Source organism: Embiotoca jacksoni, unplaced genomic scaffold (assembly GCF_022577435.1).
Source record: "Embiotoca jacksoni isolate LCO1_2020_lvr unplaced genomic scaffold, fEmbJac1.0.p SCAF_7, whole genome shotgun sequence".
Taxonomy (NCBI): Eukaryota; Metazoa; Chordata; class Actinopteri; family Embiotocidae; genus Embiotoca; species Embiotoca jacksoni.
The window spans coordinates 5,685,996-5,708,278 of record NW_027185425.1 but is presented as its reverse complement, the minus strand read 5'-3'; the positions used below and the strand labels follow the sequence as shown (position 1 = coordinate 5,708,278).

The following is a 22,283-nucleotide window of genomic DNA, read 5'->3' as shown; positions in this document are numbered from 1 at the left end:
TTGCTGCTCCTGGAGCCTCATCGTTGACCACGAGCTCTCTTCACAGTCCACCGTCCCGACTTTACCCGATGTCCAAAAAAAAAAAAAACTCGTCCCGGACGCTCTTTTAATGTTTTATATCATTCCCAGTAGAAATTAAAAAAAAAAAAAAAAAATCCCGTACGTGTCGTCTGCAGCATCCCTCCGTCCGTCCGTGCATTTTTTTTTTTTTTTTTTTTCCTCTCTGTCTTCCCAGCGCTCTGATAGGATGGTCCGCGGTCACGTGACGGGAAGCGTTAGCATTTTTTTTTTTTTCAGCTGAAAAACGAGCTGAGGATAGTCGGGAATCGCATATCCAGGTAAACAAATCAAAATACGTGGAAATATTAAAGTAAAAAAAAAAAATTAAAAAAAAATCCACATCTCGGCTACAGTTTTCTGTGACGTCGTCGATCCTGCGAGCACCGGGTTGTTTACTGCTGTCAAAAAAAAAAAAAAACACCTCAGCAAACAGCGCCGGATGCTTTTTTTTTTTTTCTTCTTCTTCTTTTTCTTAATGGCGAGCGCTAAGCTAATAAGCTAAAAAAAAAAAAAAAAAAAGACCCGTCTCTCTCCCCACCTCTCTGTGTCTTGGCTCGCCGGCCTCGGTCGGGGGGAAGGAACATCGTTAGCTCCACAAAAAAAAAAAAAATAACCGAGGTCGCTGCAACGAAACGCCCTCTCGGCTTGTCGTACGTGGTCACCGCTGCAGAGACTAGCATGCACTTTAACAAGCGCGGCCGCGGCGGTGTTTTCCATTCATAGTGAATTAGTGGTGAACCCGTTTCCAAGGAAAAGGTGGTGTTTTTTTTTGTGTGTGTGTGTGTGTGGTGTTTTTTTTTTGGAGGGGGAGGAGGGGGGGAGAGGAGAGCTGCACAAACGCCGTCGCTAGCGCGCTAGCTGGCTAAGTGCTAACTCTGGATCCCTTATAGCTGGACTGTCTGGCTTCCCTGATAACACGCTGGGAGACATGTACACGCTGACTTTACCTGGAGAATATAAACATATTAAGGGCCTTTTACATTTTTGCATGTAAGGCAGGAGCAAATGTTTACAGGCAACAGCACAGTCAGATTCATGCTCTTTGTATTTTGTTGCTTTCTACCACCATGTCCTTTCATGTTTTTGCAGGAGTTAATCCCGGTATGGGGGACATGAAGACCCCAGATTTTGATGACCTGTTGGCGGCATTTGACATTCCTGACATCGATGCCAAAGAGGCCATCCAGTCCGCCCCGGATGAGGCCGAGGGGCCCCACGGAGCCACGGGCGCACCCCTGGGAAAGCCCGACGGCGTGGGGTCGTCCCTGAGAGCCCCGAGCCCCTCGGACCCCCAGGCGGACACCTCGATCGTGAGTGTCATCGTGAAGAATAAAGTCCGTCTGGAGGCCGCAGATGGAGGGGAGGGTGACGCAGACCAGGACCCCATCGATGTGATCGCCGGGGTGGATGTGGGGCCGAGGCTCGGCGCGTGCGCTCCGGGGATTGCTGAATCCGAGGCTCTCAACCACAACGGTTTCGGGGCCTCTGGCGTTTCCACGCCGCTTCCCCTGAGTCAGGCTCAGTCAAACGGTGCGCCGTGGTCCATGAACACCCCGAAAGTGTCTTCAGAAGCAGTAGGTGCCAGCACGGCCAAGTCTCACAAGCAAGGGGGCAACATTTTCAACAGACTTAAACCGCTTGTGGCCCAGGGATCTGGAGATCCGGTGGGTCGGGCCAGGAAGATGCAGCTTTTACAGCAGCAACACCAGCAGCAGCAGGATACGGGACAGGAGAGGGCAGACGGGGTCAAAGCTTCGTTACCTTCGTCTTCCTCTCTGTCGGCCGAGTCGTCTCCTCTGGCCGCCGCCGGCCCCGTCGGACTAACCTCGCCTTTTTTTCCACCTTCCAAGCCTCTGCTTTCGACTCCACCCTCTGCGCCCTCGTCGCACCCACTGCACTCATCTCAGCCTTTCAACGGAGCTCCCAAAGGTGGCCCCGTTGGATTTCAACACCAGCAGATGGAGGAGGACGACTCCGACCCCGATTTGGGGAGTCCGCTGGTGATCCAGGAGAACCCAGACTCTCCGACCTGCACTCAGCTGAGCCGACGTTACAAGTCCGACTCCGTCTCGGCGCAGCCCACATCCTCGACTGCGTCTCAGCCTAAACCTGGGGACACTCCTTCAGGGGCGTCTCTGACTTCGTCAACCCCCCAGCTCGGATCTACAGAGAGTCCCCAGGTGGAGGACAGACATCCGGAACACGTCATCGAGGAGAGAGACTCGCCAGAGAGTCCTGAACCAGAGATGCCAAAATCGACAGCTCAAGTCTCAGCTAAGAGGTGCTCCAGCCCTGCAGTGGCCTCGACCCCACCTCCTTCTGAACTGCGGGAGCCTAAAGAGGAGGAGGAAGAGATGGAGGTGGGGAATGGGATCGACAGGGTCGCTGATGGCAAAGCTGACAAGGGAGAAAATGCGAGAACAGGTGAGGAAAATACGGAGGTGGGTGACGGCAAGTCCAAACCTCCGTCCGCCGACGGAGGGGAAGCAGGCATCGCTGCACCCGCTGCTTCCGGAGCTCCATCCCGTCCCCTCAAAGTCCGAATAAAAACCATTAAAACCTCCACCGGTGGAATCACCAGAACTGTCACAAGGGTAGCACCTAAAGGCGGTGCTGCAGGGAAAGGTTTGGACCCTAAAGGTCAAACCGGGGAACGTAAGGTCATTGGAAACAAGGCCCAAAAACTCGACGCGTCCACCGGTCACATGACAACAACTTCCCAGAAAGTAAGTGCTCTCAACGCCCTGCCCGTGTCCACCCTCGCAGCCAGCAGCGTCATGCTCGCCGCAGCCACAAAGGTCCAAAATAAAATGGCTGCATCCGACAAGGCGAAGGTTTCTGCCACTGCCGTCAGCATCACTAAATCCGCTGCGCTGCCGGCAACGCCCGCCGTCACTTCCTCCCCAAAGTTCTCGGTCGCCGCCGGCGGGATCAGCGTTCGCACAGCCACCAACAAAACGGCCAACGGAGGCGGCGGCGGCCTGCAGCCAAACAAGCCCGCCTCCATCGTCAACAGCACAGGAGCCGTCATCTCCCGGAGTCAGTCCAGCCTGGTGGAGGCTTTCAACAAAATCCTCAACAGCAAGAACCTTTTGCCGAGCTACAAGCCTGACCTCTCGGCTCCGCCGCCGCCCGAGTGGGGTCTTCCGCTCCCGGCCACAGGATACCGCTGCCTGGAATGCGGGGACGCGTTCGCCCTGGAGCGCAGCCTGGCACGACACTACGACCGGCGATCCCTCCGCATCGAGGTGACCTGCAACCACTGTGCTAAAAGGCTGGCCTTCTTCAATAAGTGCAGCCTGCTGCTGCACGCCAGGGAACATAAGGAGCGTGGGCTGGTCATGCAGTGCTCACACCTTGTCATGAGGCCGGTCACTGTGGAGCAGATGATTGGACAGCAGGACATAACGCCTATTGGGGGTAAGTAGAGGTGCAGCTGACGATTATTTTGATTATCATTTCGTCAATTATCGGTTTTTAAAATGAGTTGTTTCTCCAAATGAAAGTCCAAAAGCTCAAACTATCTTCAATTTGAATTTAGATAAGGTGGAGAAAAGCACAAAAGTCTCACATTTTGAAAGGTCGGAAACAGGATATTTGGCTTTTTCTTTTTATAATTGGCCAACAATTAAATATATCAAATTTGCAAAGAAATACTTTTTGGTCAATCAACAAATAAATTAATTGTTTGGCCTGTAAAATGTCCAAAAAAAACCTGTGAAAAAAAGTAACAAAAAAAAAAGAAGCAAATAATAAAAATAAGAACAAGACTCAATTATCAAAATTGTTGTCGATTTCATTTTGTGTCGATTACTCGACGCCATAACGACCACAAAACTAGATCAGTCTGGAGAACAATTCGCGACTCGTCTTCATCGAACGCGCCCCATTTGTCCCCTTCTGTTTTCCACCTTCGGCTGACCAGGCCTGCTCTCCTCTTCGTCCTCCTCTCCTCCAGTCTCCTCTCCCTCGACCACCACGGGGGGCGCCGCCGCCGCCTCGGCCAACTCCAGCCCGATGAAGGACGCCTCGTCCCCGGCGGCGTCTCAGCCCCGACCCGTCCGCCGCGCTCCCCAGGGCCCCCAAGCGCTGATGCCTCTGCCCTGCAAGAAGGCCGAGGGGCTGCAGTACAACAACTTCAAATGCCCAGAGTGCCAAACGCAATTCTCCGGCAAGGCCGAGCTGGTCACCCATTTCCAGCAGATCAGAGCCGCTCCCAACTCGGTGAGTGTCGAGGGCGAGTACGGGGGGCGCGTGCGCCGCGACCGGCGCGCGCCGTCACGAACAGCTGCCGATCGTTGATTTTCCTCTTTCAGACATGTACGCAGTGCTCGCCTCCCATGATGCTCCCCAACTCGTGTGCCGTGTCCGCCCACCAGAGGATCCACAAACACAGGGCGCCTCATGTCTGCCCCGAGTGCGGCGGGATCGCGCGGCAGGCCAGCTTCCAGACCCACCTGGAGGAGGCCTGTCTGCACTTCGCCCGGCGCATCGGTTACAGGTGCGGAGACTCTATCCAGAATGTTAACGCGTCACGTGACTGCTACGGGGAATTGTTGCCGAAAGGTCTCAAGAAAACTGCCCCCGCTAATGTCCGGGCTTCAGTTTCACAGCGCAGGAAGTCGAGAGACTTTCATAACAGACAAAGCGAGTGTCTCTTTGCCGGACGGTACAGCGAGGTAGCCGTCATGCATTCGGCATGCAGGGGAGGCGGTGTACAGTTAAAAAGAAAAAAAAAACAAAAACGTAATCACATTTTCGGTTGTGGAGTTGTAATTTGTCCCGTTTTGCTTCGTCAAGGTGCTCGAGCTGCCAGGTCGTGTTCGGGGGGCTGAACTCCATCAAGTCCCACATTCAGACTGCTCACTGCGAGGTCTTCCACAAGTGCCCCAGCTGCCCCATGGCCTTCAAGTCTTCCCCCAGCGCCCAGAGCCACATCAGCACCCAGCATCCGACGCTCACCGGGGGACAGGCCAAGTACGCTCGAGGGAACATTTTCAGCCCACGCGGAGACAAATATCCTCAGAACGCGTCGGAAAATTTGGGTCATATTTTTGTAAATAGATCCACGACATCTAAATTCGTTCTTCTTTCTTCCCCCCCCCCCCTCCCCCCTTCCTCTGCAGAATGATCTACAAGTGTGTGATGTGTGATACGGTTTTCACCCAAAAGCCCTTGCTGTACATGCACTTTGACACGCATTTAGCCAAGCAAAAAGTGCACGTGTTCAAGTGCCCCGACTGCACCAAGCTCTACGCCCAGAAAGGTTCCATGATGGAGCACATCAAGGTGTGTTTCTGGATGAATTAAGTGCAATAGATACGGTGTCATGCGACGGGTGTTTTGCCTTTACGTGTTGCCCATTCGTTGCCGTCTATGGCGAATGAGGTGTCAACGAAGGCACGCGGCAATTCTTGGATCGGCCTTTGCGAGGTTCCCGTCCGGTGACCTCGTCCTAAGTCCGGTACCAAGTACAATCTCTTAGTATTGCAACGAGCCTGTTGAAAAGCAGCGCGTTAGCGCTCGTGCCGTCAAAAATAATGCCATTTTATTAAATTAAATCAAAGCGCAGCTGCGAGCTCGTTCTCCTGCGCAACGTGGAGTGACTATTATTTCCAACGGTTAACGAATCCACTTGTTGTGCCTCTCAGACGGCTCACAGAGGCCCGTCGGCCAAACAGGAGTCTCAGTCCGACGCCTCGAACCCGCCCGCGGCCCCGGCCAACACGTCCGGCCCTTCCGGCCTCAAGTCAAAACCGTCTGGAAAACCCGACAACTCCGACGGAGAGGACTGGGGGCGGGAACAGGAGGAGGAGGAAGAGGAGGAGGAGGAGGAGGAAGACGACGACGCCGACGAGGACTACGAAGCGCCGGGGAGTCACGCGGCCAACGCGGGCGGCAGCGGCCATCCGAGCGCCCCGACCGAGTGGACCTGCCCTCAGTGCCAGACCACCTTCACCGACAACGACGACTATCAGAGTCACGTGAAGATCGAGCACGGCAAGGTGGGTCTTTTTTTTTACATCGGATCGTACCGAATCAGGTTATTGCCTTCGGGGAGGAAACGAAGATTGATGGCTGATTTAAAGCAGAAAAAGATCCACCCTGATTCGAAGAGAGCCGAGATTTAATGTGTTCTTATCTTTTCTACCCCCCCCCCCCTCCCCTCTCTCCCCCCGTACGTCTGCTGCCAACTTGAAAAGTTCCCCTGTCGTATCTGTGGAGGAACGTTCAGCACGTCCTCCAGCCTGAGACGTCACGAGCGCGTCATTCACGAGGGAAACAAACGAGTCTTCCATTGCCAGTGAGTCACGCGAGCTTTCGTGATAGACCTGTTTTAGTTTATACTGTAAGCCCACTGTAAGCTTCGATTTAAAATGTTTTTGTCTTTTTAATTTTTTTTGCTAAAAAGAATTTGTATTATAACAAATAATACAACAAAAAACAAAAAAATCATTTTTATTTAAGAATCACTTGACGACTAAGTCGTCTGATGGGCGAAGTGACTTCAATCCTCTGGAATTATTTTTCAGATATTGCACAGAAGGCAAACGCACCTTTGGCAGTCGCTTCCTGCTGGACAAACACATTCGGCTCCATCACAGAACTACAGATGGACAGGTGAGTCGAGACCACACCAGGAGTTGTCGTCCCGCAGCGTTCCCGTACTGCGTAGCGCACGTTTATTTCAAAAGTTCTTTTGCGTACTAAATAAGTTTGAATTTGCCGGATGCTACTCGCCGGTCGTCATTTGCGATGGTATAAATTCAGCCGTTCAGCCTCTCTCCGTCCTCCCCTGTCCTCAGGGTCCCCCCATGACCAGGAAGCGTGCAGCCACAGGCGGAGAGGGACCAGGCAGCTCCTCAGAACAAGACGGTGAAGTTGGCCCTCCCGTCGGCAGGGCAGGAGACGAGGAAGAAAACGCCACAGAGGAGGGCGTCGGTCCGGCAAAGAGAACCAGGGGAGCCGTTGCGTCGACGTCGTTGGGACCCAACGAGTTGGAGGAGGAAGACAACGTCTTCCGCTGCGTCCCCTGCGGCTTCTCCACCGAGGACGGGGCGGAGTTTCAGCGCCACATCCCCCAGCACCGGGGCGACACCGCCTCCTTCCAGTGCCTGCAGTGCGGCGTGTGCTTCGCGTCAGCCGGCTCCCTCAGCAGGCACCGGTTCATCACTCACCGAGTGCGGGACAACCAGGGCGACGCCGACCGCGGCACCCCCCGCGCTCACGGCTCCCCGGACGGCTCCCCCGCCTCCTCCCCGCAGACGCTGGGCGAGGACGGCGACGGCAATCTGAGCTGCAAGGTGTGCGGCCGGCGTTTCGACAAGGCCTCGGACCTCAACACCCACTTCAGGACCCATGGTATGGCCTTCCTCACCGCGCACAAGACGGACAAGCCCCAGTAGAGGAGGGGGCGGTTCCGAGACCCGACGGATCATCTACAAGGAGTCGTCGAGGGTCGCGGCTGTAGAATATGAATGTCGATGAAACGGAGCTGCCCCTGCGCAGTTGGGTTTTTTTTTTTTTTTTTTTTAAAAGCCACCGCAAACAGTTTTACTCTCTATGGCACCTCTTCTGTGCGATTGTAATTGCATGTTTGATTACGTCACTTAACTGAACTCACCTGTGATAGACTCTAGTGTGGAACAGTTCCCAGAGTAAAGCATTTATATATCAGCCGTACTGTGTCTACAACACTTGGTCCTTCCATTTTCAACCACTCTCACTCCGCACTGACTGCAGCTACCTGCCTGTTTCTTAAATGTTAACACATTCACAGGGCTGGATACCCGGACCTCAAAACTGTTAGGGCACCAACTTGCTTTTGGTCGCGTCTAAGTTGGGAAGAAAACGCTCGTCATTCTCGTACCAAACTTCCACACCGAGGCCACGACAACACTAATGTTCCCGCTTTAAAATGCATACCTTTTGCTACGTTGTCACGGGAGGAAATCCGCGAGCCACGGCGTTTACCACACACAGCCTCCCAAGTCGACGGCCCGCCCGTGTAGAGGAGAAATCTGCGCCAACTTTGGTAAAGCTTACATCGGAGCGCCTTATTTCACCATTTCGAAAGTGAATTTTGGCGACGGACACACTAGCATCTACCTTTAGCTTACGAGAGGTGTTTTAGGGGGGGCGTTGGTAAATTGGGTCTCCACTGATCCAGAGTCAGGACCCACATCTGTCCTTTATTTTAGATTCGCGACCCAGATTTTTGTGCCAATAGTGCAATAATACACAATGCCTTCATGTGCTGTCATACACACACACACACAGAAAAACCCAAATAAGTGCAACTGCAGGTATAAAAACCCAATGAAATAGGAATACGTTTATCTCATCCTATCACCCCGTCTACAAAGATTAGAGCTAACTACCGATGAGAAAATTTTGGTTGTCGTCACGACGACGCTGATAGCAAACAGCTGAGGCGCGCACTCTTGTGTTTTGGTAAACGTATGTCCCTAAAATAAGAGCGCAGCAGCAGCAAAAATTCAGTAGACTTCAAAATAAAACTTTTTTTTTTTTTTTTTTCCTGTAGAGTCGACTCAACTCAAAACGGCCCCACGACCCACTTTTGGATTGGGACCCACCAGTTGGGAACCAACGGTCGAGCGGTAGCTTGGTTTTAGGGGCCATCTGTAAATTGTAGCTACAGGATAAAACCTGGGTTCCCCTTCTTCCCCCTATAAACTGCATGAAAACTATCGTAAAAGTAATTCTCTTTTTGCCAAAATGGATTTCAAGGTATTGAAATGGTACCAAAAAAAAAAACAAAAAAAAACATTGAACCATACCCAGCCCTGCGCACATAAATACAAACACCTCCCGCTGTACCCCCGACAGCTGTCGTGCTGATATCCTAGATCCACATTGTTCGTGATAACTCACACGCCTCAAAGTCCAGCTCTTTTAACACCTCCGGAGGGCATTGAAAACTGATCTCAATCCAGGACATCGTGAAGCATGAAGGGGAGCGTTTGGGGGGGAATTTTGACACAGATTTTTTTTTTTATGTTGCTATAATATTTATTTATACGAAAACGCGTTACTGCTGTTGGTATTTGTGCGAGTCGGTTGCGTCAAATCTTACTGGACGTGGTGCGATTTACGACACGAGAAGGCTTTTGAGTAGGAGGCGAGGTTGCTGGAGGCCCGTAACCTGTGTAGTGTGAATAATGTGTGATGTTGTTAATCGTTAAGCTAGAAGAAGAGAGGTCAGGCTTCCTGCCGGTAGTATATGTGTATGAGTTTTGCCATGTAAATACATACAATTACACTAAAAAGAAAGCGTTCTGGTTTTAGTAACTTGCTATGATAATGTGAATACGTATAGTATTTGTACTTGTACTGTTCCCCTTTTTTTTTTTTCCCCAAAACAATTTGAAGTTTAAAAGGAAAAAAAAGAATCCTCCCCCCCTCCCCCAGAGTTAGCTATACCTTGTAATTACAAAGCAGAGGGAGATTGTGGGGGGCTGTGTTGTCTTAATGTGTATGAAAACAAATGTTTATCTCTTGGAGACGGTTCTTTCTTCTTTTTTTTTTTTTTTAAATCGACAGAAACCCGTGCTTGCTGTCCTCACATTTCTTTTTGTACGTTTCAAAAACAGCCTTCATGGTCACGTGATGGAGGCCTACGAGTGGAATTTTTTTTTTTTTTTGTATCTTTTATATATATATATATATATATATATATATATACATGTCATATCATATTTATATAGCTCAATAGTGGACATTTCATGTCATTTTCTTTTCCATGGTTGTGGTCTGCTTGCTGAAATGCCATACACTTTTGTGCCGTTTCAAAATAAATGTGTAAAAGAGACGACTGACTCGGTTCATCTGCAGAGTTTAGGCTTCCATTCAGAGCAGTGGGTTTTTTGTTGTTGTTGCTGAGGCATGGTTTGAGCTAAACGCTAACATCGCGATGATCAGCCAATGTAATGTTTGTGTGATATCTTGCAGTAGTTAAGTTTGTTAGAATGCCAACATCTGTAAATGAACATCCGTACAAAATGTTTTTCTTATCCTTTCAGTGGAAGTTACTAAATTTCATTGGCTAACTCGCTGATTCAGCCAACAATTAACATCATTTTTTAAAGCAATCCATCCAAGAATGGTTTACCAAAATGGTGGAAGTTAGATTTAGTTGTCCTTGCATGTCTAATTATGCCACAAAAACAGATTTTAGCAATCAGAATCTACTTGTTCTAAAATAAACAGTCACAGACAGCATCATCTTAAATATCCTTTACCGTATACAGACAGTTTTCTTCTTCTTTAACATGGCTTCATTTTACCACTAAGTGGATTTTTCACATTCTGGTTCCCTGAGCTCCGGCTCCGGCGCCGCCGGCCGGCCCTCAGTGGCGTCGGGAGGATGGTGGACTTCAACCATCAGCTCATAGATCAGTGTTCCCAGCAGCGCCCCAACACAGGGAGCCACTATGGGCACCCACCACCAGCAATTTCCAGCACTGTAACAGTTCACAAAAACAAAAACTTACATTTCAGTAATTCATACAAATAAAGTGGGAAATAGTAACGGGTTTAAGATTATCCAGGAGAAAAAAAAAAAAAAAAAAAATAAGCCATCCCGAGTAAAAGTACTAACTTGAAAACATTCGCTCCCCAGCCGGCGATGTACGTGAACAATCGAGGTCCAAAATCCCGGGCCGGGTTGAGGGCGTATCCGCTGTTCGAACCCATTGAGACGCCAATAACCATCACCGCTGCTCCCACCAGGACAGGCTGAAGGCCATCAGGGACGGGGCTGTTCTTCTGGTCCCCCAGAGCCAGGACACACAGCAGCAGTGCAGCTGTACCTATCACCTGGAAAACATGGAAGTAGCGAGATAAATGCAGGGCGAGTTTACTGGACTGAAGAAAAAAAAAAAAAACATCATCTCCTGGTGGAGTAGAACCTTTTTTTTTTTTTCAGTACTTATGTACCTCGATGAAAATGAAGGCAATATCTACTGCAGCGAGAGTCTGTTCTGTTTCCAAATGGTAGACAAAGTGGTAAATCCAAATTAGAAGAAATGCCCTCAACAATATCAGCATGTAAATAAAACATGTCTCAATATTTAGTTGTGGTATAAAGTTCGATGAACTTGACATATACATATCTCTATATAATTAAAGACAGCCTGACTGATTCTTGGTGATATTGTTGAACGATTAACAGGCTTATCTTCCACCTTGATGTTTATGACGATGATGTCAGGTCATTGCATGATTAAAAAAAGAACAAGAAAGAAAGAATTGCGAGCCTGTCTGACCTGGTCCACCACACCTCCCCACGCACTGAGGTAGTGGGCTGGATATGTGGAGAATATTCCTGCTGTGGCTGTAGGACCCGTCACTGTCAGCTCACCTGCACCATATGCCCGGATGGCGTCTGCAAACATATCATCGAATAGGCATCAGTTGACATGAAGCTCCAATGTTGTAAAAAAACAAAACATCAATCAAACCATAAAAGTCAAACCTCTGGAGCCACACTGTTAACACGGGGTGACATACGACACTGTACTTTACTTTGGGTCTATTCCACATACACCATCCTCCTGCCAGAAACACTTACTGGAGAACCAAATATGCGTCAGTCAACAAGTGAGATAGTTCCCAGGGAATGAATGGACTGCAAAGTATTCAAGTACTCGGAGAGTGTGAAGTGCAGAGATCGCTGCTAAAGGCTCACCGTAGTACTGCAGACCAACCGTGGCTGCAGCCAGAAAGGCTCCAAGCACTTGGAAGAAGATGTAGAAAGGTAGTTTCATCCATGGATGTCTTCCCAAAACACACAAGCTCAGAGACACAGCGGGGTTCAGATGAGCTCCTTAAAAAAAAAATAATAATAATAATAATATATAACAAATCAGTTGTTCAGGTCTGAAATGACACATTTCACATTTATTTTGTCTCATAATCGTTATATAAAATCATTATTAATACCCTTTGCATTCAGGTATAATGTACTGTCAGGAAGTTTTAAATGCTTCCTGCACAACAAATAAAGGTGATATTATTATTACCATTATACAGGCAATTTTGTTCTTTCTTTGCACATCTGCAGAAAAATCATCGTGTGTGGAAAAGGGCCCAGAAAAGGCTGAGGGGGTATGACTTCTTTGCGAGAGCAGGAGACAGTTTACTTTTGTATTATAATCTTAAATTGAACAAACTTTACAGTTACATAAATAGTTGTATGAAAAAAAGAAAGCTTTCAGTTGGTTGCCATGGATGAAAAGGCTTCACTTCACTACATACGGAGAGCAACAGTTTTGCACAGATTAGTGGCACCACAATCCTGAGCACTGGTCCTCAAAAAAATAAAAAAAAACTAGAGCTGATGCATGTCATTTTTATACCAATGACTCTTTCTCCGTGACAAAACATGATGCCTAATTTACCCACAAAACAGCTCAACCACCAATATTTTGCTCCCATTCGGCTGTTTTTAATGCCGTTGGTGGCGTATCGTAAAGTATATCGAATTGTAATTTGGCAGAGATTTTATAACTCGTAGCCCTCAGCAACACGGACTGAAATAGTATTTTCACATGCAGACAGACTATGATGTGTAAATAAGTGGAGTTCTCCTTTAAGGTCTTAAGCTTCAAAAGAGGAATCAGTGACGACAGTAATCCTGGGGGTGAGGAGGGGGGGGGGATGGGGGGGGACACTTATCACTTCATTAAGTGGAACATAAGGTTCAACCACCCCCTCCAATAACTCTGTACAGTCTCTTACCTGAAACTCCACGAGACACATAGACCCCAAATGTTACTCCCAGAGCAAAACCCAGATTGATTGACAGGTACTGGCCCTTCTTCTCTCGACTTGTGGTCACCTGGGCAACGGTGCCACATCCAAACAGCTGCAATTACGCGAGATAAAAGAGGTGTATGAGAATAGTGCAAAAGAGACACTGTACAGTCTATTTCACTGATGAAATCCATTTAACGTGCAGAAAGCAAAAAAAAAAAACCTTCGGTGTTTATATTTTCATCGTACAGTTCAGACCACAGATTTCCTGACACGTCATAAACAACACAATATTGCCTTGGAGTAATAATCTCCTTTTTTTTTTTTTATGGACTTTGAGGAACTCGTTTTATGCTTCGTGCTGTAAACTTTCATTGCCCTGGAGAGATAGTAATTCCAGAGAAAAAACAACCACACTCTGCTCAAAAGGAACATCGCCTGGTTTTCCAACCAAAATCACTGATAAAAGAACTCGTGCACCACTCTGTTGGTACTTTATCCTCCCCTCCACTCCCCTCCACGTCCCTGTCACACTCTCTTGCCACTCTGCCGGGCCAAAGTCCTGCAGAAGTTATCTATTGCGAGGAGGCTCCTTGCTGCTCCGGAACAGCAGAATCAGCACGTAGGAAACCTGAGCGAGTGAGAATTTGGAGGAAACTTTTTGTTTGGCAGCCTCGTGAATTTTAAAAACACTAAAAAAATGGAAGAGAAAAAAAAAGACACTTACAATCAGGACGTAGACTCCGAGGCATTCAGCCATGCACTCCCTGAACAGCTGGCTTCTGATCCGACACTTCTTCAGCAGCCTCTCCATCGCAGGGCTTTCCTTCTGCACTCTTCAGAGCCGACGAGGAGACACTTTTAATCAGGTGGCTCTCACCCACGCGGCACTCACTGCACGTTTGCGCTCACCGGAGCAGTTTGCCCTTTTAATGCCTGACGTCACACCACACTTTTACAGCACCGGCCGAGCCGAGGCGGTTGTTGGTTCGCGCGCGTCTGAAGGCAGGAGTTCAGTGTCTTTACTCTAAAAAAAAAAAACCCACAGCATGCCAGGTCCAAACCACGGAGGAGCTCGATGCCGGCTCACGCAGGTGGTTCTTTTACGATCTCAGCTGAGTGGACTCAGCTCTGATTGCTCCTCTTGTTTGATTGGTTTGATCCCTTTCCACACTTCATAAACAGGATTTCACTCGTGACGTCACACCGCGGTTGAACTTTCTTCTCCCTAAAACAAGAGAAAGTCTTTCCCGCGAGATATTCATCTGCAAAAAAAAAAAATATTTCAATACATTTTCATTTTCTGCTGTGTTTGCACTTGTGACATTTACTGTAAAATGAATAGAACGGATCGTGTTGTGATAGAAAAGCAAAGTGCGGCGTGATGGAATAATCTCACAGCAGGTGTTTTGTCTTTTGTTCTGTGGTCTGAAAACGTGTGCAGTGAGGTTTAGAAAATAATACACAGCCGTCTTGTGAAGATGAAGGATGCGAATGAAGGAAGCTGAACGATATCTTGAGTTTGTATTCCGGTGGCTTCAAATCCTCCATGGATGACATTTATTTTCTTCATCATTCTGACCATCTTTCACGGTCATATAAAGACCTCCCTTGAACGAAATGAAATAATTTTCTAAGCTCCTGAAGCACAGACATGTACATAAGTGCAGACAGACAAACAGATATTAGTGTCTGTGACGTCACATCCAGAGGTTGTCAAAAATAGGCAACTAGACCTTCGTTCGGATATCCACGTCAAATAGAAAAAGCTAAAAAAAAAATTTAAAAAAAAGCTCTGTCAGCAAGGCAGAGAGATATAACTTGCTTTCCATCTCTTTTAAATGCTATTAATTTAGCTGAATTTTACACTGTGGCCTCTCCTGTTAACTTCTTCAGCCCTAAGATACGATTTGAAACTTCCACATAAAAAAAAACCATCCTCAAATTCAGTCAGTAACAGTTCCCCAACTGTAGGGTCAAAATGGCACTCAGGAGAATCTTTTTTATTTTTTTTTTATTTATTTATTTTTTTTAAATAGAATAAGTCTCCAGGCCAGTGAGGTTTGAACAACCCCAGCAAAAACAGAATTTTTTTTTTTTTACTTCCACCTAATCAAAATAATAAATAACAGGGTAAATAACAGCCTGATAGGTTGATTTTACAGTGCATCTGGAAAGTATTCACAGCGCTTCACTTTTTCCACATTTTGTTATGTTACAGCCTTATTCCAAAATGGATTTAATTCATTTCTTTCCTCAAAATTCTACACACAAAATAGCCCATAATGGTAAAGTGATAAAAAAAAATTGGTGATATTTTTGCAAATCTATTAAAAATAGAAAACAAAAAGAAAAAAAATCACATGTACATAAGTATTCACAGTTTGCCAACACACTCAAAATTGAGCTCAGGTGCATCCTGTTTCCACTGATCATCCTTGAGATGTTTCTGCAACTTGATTGGAGTCCACCTGGTAAATTCATTTGATTGGACATGTTTTGGGAAGACACACACCGTCTATATAAGGTCCCACAGTTGACAGTGCATGTCAGAGCACAAACCAAGCCATGAAGTCCAGAGAATTGTCTGTAGACCTCCGAGACAGGATTGTATCGAGGCACAGATCTGGGGGAGGGTACAGAAACATTTCTGCAGCATTGAAGGTCCCAATGAGCACAGTGGCCTCCATCATCTGTAAATGGAAGAAGTTTGGAACCACCAGGACTCTTCCTAGAGTCGACCGCCCGGCCAAACTGAGCAATCGGGGGAGAAGGGCCTTAGTCAGGGAGGTGACCAAGAACCCGATGGTCACTCTGACAGAGCTTCAGCTCTGGTCTGATGAAACAAAGATTGAACTCTTTGGCCTGAATGCCAAGCGTCATGTTTGGAGGAAACCAGGCACCGCTCATCACCTGGCCAATACCATCTCTACAGTGAAGCATGGTGGTGGCAGCATCATGCTGTGGGGATGTTTTTCAGCGACAGGAACTGGGAGACTAGTCAGGATGGAGGGAAAGATGAATGCAGCAATGTACAGAGACATCGTTGATGAAAACCTTCTCCAGAGCGCTCTGGACCTCAGACTGGGGCGAAGGTTCATCTTCCAACAGGACAACGACCCGAAGCACACAGCCAAGATAACAAAGGAGTGGCTTCGGGACAACTCTGTGAATGTCTTTGAGAGGCCCAGCCAGAGCCCAGACTTGAACATCTCTGGAGAGATCTGAAAATGGCTGTGTACCGACGCTCCCCATCCAACCTGATGGAGCTTGAGAAATCCTACAAAGAAAAATGGGAGAAACTGCCCAAAAGTAGGTGTGCCAAGCTTGTAGCATCATACTCAAAAAGACTTGAGGCTGTAATTGAAGCCAAAGGTGCTTCAACAAAGTATTGAGCAAAGGCTGTGAATACTTGTGTACGTTATATTTTCATTCCTTATTTTTAATAGATTTGCAAACTTTTTTCACTTTGTCATTATGGGCTATTGTGTGTAGAATTTTGAGGAAAAAATGAATTCAATCCATTTTGGAATAAAGCTGTAACACAACAAAATGTGGAAAAAGTGAAGCGCTGTGAATACTTTCCAGATGCACTGTACTTGTAGTAGCAGCAGCAGGAGTCCTCTTCAGGGAACGTGCCATCAAAAACGGTGCACTTTTCTTTCGATACTTCACATATTAAAAAGAACCTTCCATCTTTAATCTTAATAAAAAAATAATTCACTGAAAACTCAAGACTTGTTCATTTTCTGGAGGCCATTTTTTTTTTTAAATAGACATTTTTGGGGAAGAGCAGAGAAGAAGAAACGGTGTAAATAGGGGAGAGAAGATGGGTGGATTGCAGACAGATGTAAAAAAAAAAATAAGGCCAAGAAATGTTAGATTGAAAATTATCATCAGGATTAGAACATATTAAAAGTGAATGCCTTTCTAAATTTTCAGTGTCGCTGTGTTTGTTCTGCACACACCAAAGTATTTACTGTATTTTTTTTTTAGCACAAACTAACCACCAATCCTTCACAGCTCTGGTGTCCATCTCTGAGCGTCCACACTTCATCTCCCCTTATTTAAATGTACTTTGCCTTTCATATCCAGAAAGACGCTAATGAAAATGAAACAAAGCTACAGGAGGAGAAAAGACACAAATATCCCAACAAAGCTAATACAGACATATTTACTACACAGGCTTGTTTATCAAGACAGTTTTGACTCGAAATACCAAAAGTCTACATACTGAAAACACAACTCGGTAGTATGAAGTTGAATCCTTTAATACTTTTTGTTTCTGGAAAAACAACCCCTGCAGCAATTCTGGTTCTTAAAAGCAGAGAATTAACTCAAAGTTGATAAAATAAATATCCAGTATTTTACAGACAGTGACGATGCTACAGCGAGACCGTCAACTGAAGTATCATGAAGTCGTTTTGTTTGAAAACTCCGAGTGTGCACTGACTAAGCCAAAAAAAAAACAAAAAAAAAACAAGAGTCAAACAACTACGTCGATATATTAAGAGTCTTTATCCGATTCCTCCCTCACACATTCATACAGGCTTGTCTACGGGACGAGAGAAAAATAAAACATGGAGCTTTTTCGCGTCTGATGAGTCTCCGTTTGTTTTCGGTCAGTTTGAAATCGCAGTTTCATCCTCAACAAGCCGGTCTTTCAATCCAACGCATTCAATTTGGCAAATCAAGATCATGCACTTGTCTGTCCACATATGGGCTTGTCCCGTGTCCTCACAGATGGACACAAACACTTGTTTTCAGGGAACAGAGGCTATGGGTTCGCCGGTCCGGAGAGATCACTTCGCTTCACGTTATTTAAAGCCTCCAAAGAACCTGGAGAACAACGAGTCGTCGTCCCGCATGTCTGAGAAGCGATGTGTTTCACCTGCAATGAAAAAAATAAATAAATTATAGATCCATGACGGAAGAAGATGCTGCACATGTTAAAAAAAACACTCATTTCTTTGTTGGGTGACAGTTTAGAAACACAGAGAGGAGATGAGCTGACCTTTTTATTATTCTGTTATTATCTTATTGCTTCCTGTATGCTGCTGTAGCGAAAAAAAAATGTCCCCTCGGGGATTAATAAAGTAACTAACTACCTACCTACCTACCTACCTACCTAGCACAGGTGCAGTTTGATGATCTGGTCCGTCCACCATCCCGGAACCACCTGAGCGAGTCACCGTAGTTTCCTCGTTGCCTTGGCCGTCTCTGACTGTCCGCCGCTCCTCGACAGTCTGACACACGGGTACCAAGAAAACAGGAGGAAAAAAAATACAATATTAATTCACAACTAAAACTTTTAAGCAGCAGCTATTTTATACACTTATATTGCGTAAGACACTTGGTGTTAAAAGATCCACAGAGACCCTGGAAGTGTCACCTCTTCCTGCTCCACTCTTCAGACCTCGCTGGGCTGTTTAAATTGTCTTTGAAATGCTTTGAACTCTGTGTGTAACTCACCCCGTCAGGTTTCACCACCTTGGTGACAATGACCGAGTGAAAGAACGACCGGGTCCAGGGCTGGCTCGGCGCCTGACCAGCAGGTGGCGTCAGAATCTGATCCAGGCCACCAGATGACACTGCGGAGTCCAGATCTTGGAAAGATGTCGGTGAACATAGAAAATTAGACAGAGATGAGGCCAAAGGAAAAAAAAAATTAAAAAAAAAAATCAAACACCGAGTTTCTGTTACTGATAGATGGAGAACATCACTGACCTCGGTCTTCTTTGCGCTCCGCCTTGGGACTCTTGTGAGGCCCCTGTCTCCACATATCATTAAACTAGTGGGGCACAAGAAGAAACTTTAAAGTTCACACGTAACCAAAACAATTTATGTTGAAACAGAATCAAATTGGGAACAGGAGAAGAAAATATGTTGGGTTTTTTTTTGCCTTTGAAAAATGAAACGGCGGGCCTGGATCTTCTGGTGACTCATCCGAAGGCCGGCTGTCACTTCGTGGCTCTCTGGAAGGCCCTCGAGTGTCACCTCGAGCGGCTTTCAGCATGAAGTCTCTCAGGGGGTTCCCACTGGATGTGCCTCCACCTCTCTCTGCTCTGTCCTGAGGTGGCGGCGGCGGCACGGTGCTGGGAACACCTGAAACCCAAATGAGACGGTAGACCCGAGTCCAGAGCTGCAGCAGAATGGAGGTAAAACAGATCACGCTAAACTGCACAAGAGTCGGAGGAACACGATTACCGTGGCGTCGGGACTCCGGCGGTCCGTCCCAGCGGCCCAGCTGGGAGAAGATCTCCTCCATCTCCCTGAAGACGTGGCCGAAACCCGGAGGCTCCTGGATTCTCATCCCGTCCGGGCCGAAGCTGAAACCGAACCTCCAGGCACCGTCAAAGGGGTCCTGCTGCTGGTCCCCCCTGAAGCCGTCATAGCGGAAGCCATCATCTTCATCACCGTCCTCATCATCATCATCATCATCATCATCGTGAGTCATGGCATCAAAGAAAGGGTCCCTGATAAGAGTGGACAAAAGGCGAGTGAAAAGTTACGCAGTGTTGCCGTTAGACAACGCATCACTTCAAAGACACTTTGACAGACAATCAGCTGTGAAGCTTCAAGTTTTGAGCATAAAAGACGCAGCAGGAACCCCAGCGTGGTGGACCTTTAAAAAGGACTCAATCGGTGTTGTTGCTTTCCAGGTCACCGAGTCTAAATAAAACATCAGCCGTGCTAGGTAAAAAAAAAAAAAAAAGGACCCCTGTGGTTTTCCTGGCAGAAATACACTAATCTCGTCCTTGATGGAGACATTTCATTACCTAACTAACTCTTCTGCTCAGCTGCGTACTCGTCTCTCTCCGACGCCGTTTAAAAACTCACCTCCGGCCGCGATAGTGTCCTCCGGGAACTCCGAAGAACCCGCGAAATAAATCAAAAACACTCATTTTAAAACAAAATTTAAAAAAAAAAAGAAAAAAGTAACAAGCTTTGATCGAAAACTACACCATAACTCGAGATATTACCATCAGCAGCAGTTTTGGACAACCGACGACGAGCAGCAACAGTTGTCAACAATGTCGTAAAATGTTCTGGATGCTTCCGGGTGGCGCGATCTTGTCGTAATGACGCGCTACCGTAAAGAATAGAAATAACACGCCGCCGAAGTCAGCGCGCTGTCGGACGCTCAGCAGGAAATAGGAAACCGGTCTGTCATTTAAAAAAAAGACTTCTTAACCTCTCGGGACAATGAACGCACTTGCTGTGAAGAGGTGCGTTTTACTCGAACCCCGAATACATTTTAAACAGCAAAAAGCGGTGACGGCAGGTTATAATTGCACTTGCAAAGCAAAAAAAAAATGCGTTGCCGTCGATTAAACTGCTGATAATACTTCTACGCGTTTAATCAGCTAAAATTATGAATGCAGGATCTAATGGGAGTCATTCAACACCGTATTATTAACTCGTACTCTTTTCTATCGCGGGACGTTTTGTAACAAGCGGACTGCCGTTACCTAGCAACGGTGTTGCCATGAACGCACGAAAAATGTCCCACGTTTTTTCTTTCGCTAAAGTAATAAATATTATTTCTACTATAGTGGTTTTATTTATCGGACTTACCTGGATTTTATAAGTAAAATGTTTCCTTTTGAATAAATAAATATATTTAAATAAAGTAAACCTTCACGAGTTAACGTTTAACACGAATGTGAATTCTTTGTGCAGTATTTCAGCAACATCCTATATATTTACCTAATCTTCCCTGTTCAGCGAGCTATCTATCAAACAAACAAAAATTACATTGAAAAGGTTATTAGGATGCAAACATGCATATTAATAAAAAAAAAACAAAGCGTCTGGAGAAGATCTGTGTTTGGGGTGTGATTCGGTGCTGCCGATTGTCCTAAAGTCTGCTCTACAAGTCAGACCTCCAAATCACATTGTTTCAGTTGTACCCCGACACTTAAAGAAGAAACGTTGAGCCGATATCAAGTGTGGGATGATCAAACCGTCAGATGAATCAAAACGCAAACACTGGGAGTCACCGCCAACCCCGCTGGAAGAAGAGATGCTGCTGCATTCACAAGCCACGAGAAATACAGTTTCTTCAAAGACATTCACATCCAAAATGATGAAAATGTCTTTTTCATGTTTATTTACTTAATATTTATATATTTTTACAAAATAAAAATAAAAAAAAAAATGAGACAAAAAAAAAAGAAGAAAAAAAAAGCTAACAAGTCTGCAAAGATTTGAGAAGGAAGAGGAGAAAGCCATCGAACAAACGGGGACTACAGTACTTGTGTTTTTTTTATATATGTACAAGACAAGTTTATCCATTTAAATCTTTTAAAACGCACAGTACAAAAAGAAAAAAACAAAAAAACAAAAAAAAAATCACTGACAAAAAAAACAAAAACAAAAAAAAACAACCAAAAACAACCCATAGTACAATTCTGTCCATCAGTATTCAATGCTGCAGATTTCCTTACAATGTTGGGGGGGGGGAGAGACAGATGGTGGAGCAGGGAGCAGGTGGGGAGGAGGGACGGGACCTCAAACTAAATAAAACACACTGGAAGGCAGATTGGGTGTGTATTGGCCTCGGAAATCAAAACATTTTTCAAAATAGGTGGGACCTTATGCAACATATTTATAATCCATGGGAACGGTTACTGTACAAGCGTTGGATAATGAAAAATCCTGTGCTAGGCGAAAAACAGAGCACAGAACACAACCACGGCCCCGTGTGTACAAACATGCACGCAGTCACATGACAAACACACTTTCCTCACAGTCCAAGCCAGTGAGCTCGCTTATATGTCTTTATATATAATATATCTATATTTGGTAAAAAATAAACTTCACAACTCTACCAATTTAGAGAATTGTTTCTTCAAACTTAAAATGACATAAAAAAAAATAAAAAAAAAACATTCAACAGCAATTTATTGTGTTTGGATATTTTGTGTGGGAGGGAAGAGTTTCCACCAAAATGAAGGAGTGGAGAGTTGAGGGTGAGAAATACAAAACCAGCCTGGCCCCCCCCAACCATCGGATATTAATTCATTCCTCCACTTCAGCAAGAAGAAAAAAAAAAAATAAAAAAAAATAAAATAAAATAAAAAAAAAAGGGGGAAAAAGACACAAAAAAAAAAGACCATACAGGAAATGTTCATTCTTTTAGAAAACAGTTCTATGTTACATACAAGTGAAAGAAAACGGTCAGGGGGGGGGAGAGAGAGAGAGAGAGCGAGAGAGAGAGAGAGGGGGGGGGTTTAAACACGATCCAAATTCCCAACACTCAGTATTTCACCTCCTTTATAGCTCCGGTCTCCCCTCGCTTCTAAGCCCCTCCCACCCATCCATGCATCACAACGGCGGCTCGTTCTCTCGGCACAGCACCTCGTCTGACTGCGGCCAGAGCTGCAGGAGTGCTGGGCCCAGAGACCGGGGGAGGGACATCTCTACAGGAGGGACGGGGGAGT

General features: G+C 46.2%; 3 protein-coding genes and 1 non-coding gene across 9 annotated transcripts; 2 read left to right on the top strand and 2 right to left on the bottom strand.

The window, feature by feature from the left end:
- The first annotated feature begins 243 nt into the window (after positions 1–243).
- znf687b (zinc finger protein 687b) lies at positions 244–9,892 on the top strand. Of its 4 annotated transcripts, none has more exons than XM_069177058.1 (10): positions 244–338; positions 1,150–3,480; positions 4,019–4,284; positions 4,377–4,561; positions 4,861–5,037; positions 5,187–5,349; positions 5,712–6,065; positions 6,264–6,364; positions 6,594–6,681; positions 6,867–9,892. In XM_069177058.1, the coding sequence occupies exons 2-10, from the start codon at positions 1,164–1,166 to the stop codon at positions 7,464–7,466; spliced, it is 4,251 nt and encodes a 1,416-aa protein (XP_069033159.1). In that variant the 5' UTR covers positions 244–338; positions 1,150–1,163; the 3' UTR covers positions 7,467–9,892. The 4 variants fall into 4 exon arrangements, with proteins under 4 accessions (XP_069033159.1, XP_069033158.1, XP_069033157.1 ...); XM_069177057.1 differs by lacking the exon at positions 244–338 and adding an exon at positions 350–816; XM_069177056.1 differs by lacking the exon at positions 244–338 and adding an exon at positions 350–1,050.
- Positions 5,405–5,539, top strand: LOC138215124 (small nucleolar RNA SNORA13). The gene has a single exon (XR_011179695.1). It is a non-coding gene; the product is annotated as a small nucleolar RNA SNORA13 (small nucleolar RNA).
- Positions 9,893–10,358: 466 nt separating the features above from the next.
- Positions 10,359–13,660, bottom strand: aqp10b (aquaporin 10b). The gene is made up of 6 exons (XM_069177061.1): positions 13,565–13,660; positions 12,823–12,949; positions 11,771–11,908; positions 11,349–11,467; positions 10,682–10,899; positions 10,359–10,544 (listed from the first exon to the last, which is right to left on the bottom strand). The coding sequence occupies exons 1-6, from the start codon at positions 13,649–13,651 to the stop codon at positions 10,370–10,372; spliced, it is 864 nt and encodes a 287-aa protein (XP_069033162.1). The 5' UTR covers positions 13,652–13,660; the 3' UTR covers positions 10,359–10,369.
- A 3,432-nt stretch (positions 13,661–17,092) lies between these two features.
- Positions 17,093–19,879, bottom strand: hax1 (HCLS1 associated protein X-1). Of its 3 annotated transcripts, none has more exons than XM_069176717.1 (7): positions 19,678–19,879; positions 19,045–19,313; positions 18,740–18,942; positions 18,565–18,628; positions 18,310–18,443; positions 17,962–18,083; positions 17,093–17,728 (listed from the first exon to the last, which is right to left on the bottom strand). In XM_069176717.1, exons 1-7 carry the CDS (start codon positions 19,740–19,742, stop codon positions 17,725–17,727), a joined length of 861 nt encoding a protein of 286 aa, XP_069032818.1. In that variant the 5' UTR covers positions 19,743–19,879; the 3' UTR covers positions 17,093–17,724. The 3 variants fall into 3 exon arrangements, with proteins under 3 accessions (XP_069032818.1, XP_069032817.1, XP_069032819.1); XM_069176716.1 differs by having other exon boundaries at positions 17,966–18,083; positions 19,678–19,877; XM_069176718.1 differs by lacking the exon at positions 19,678–19,879 and adding an exon at positions 19,617–19,654 and having other exon boundaries at positions 17,966–18,083.
- Between the last annotated feature and the right edge of the window lie 2,404 nt (positions 19,880–22,283).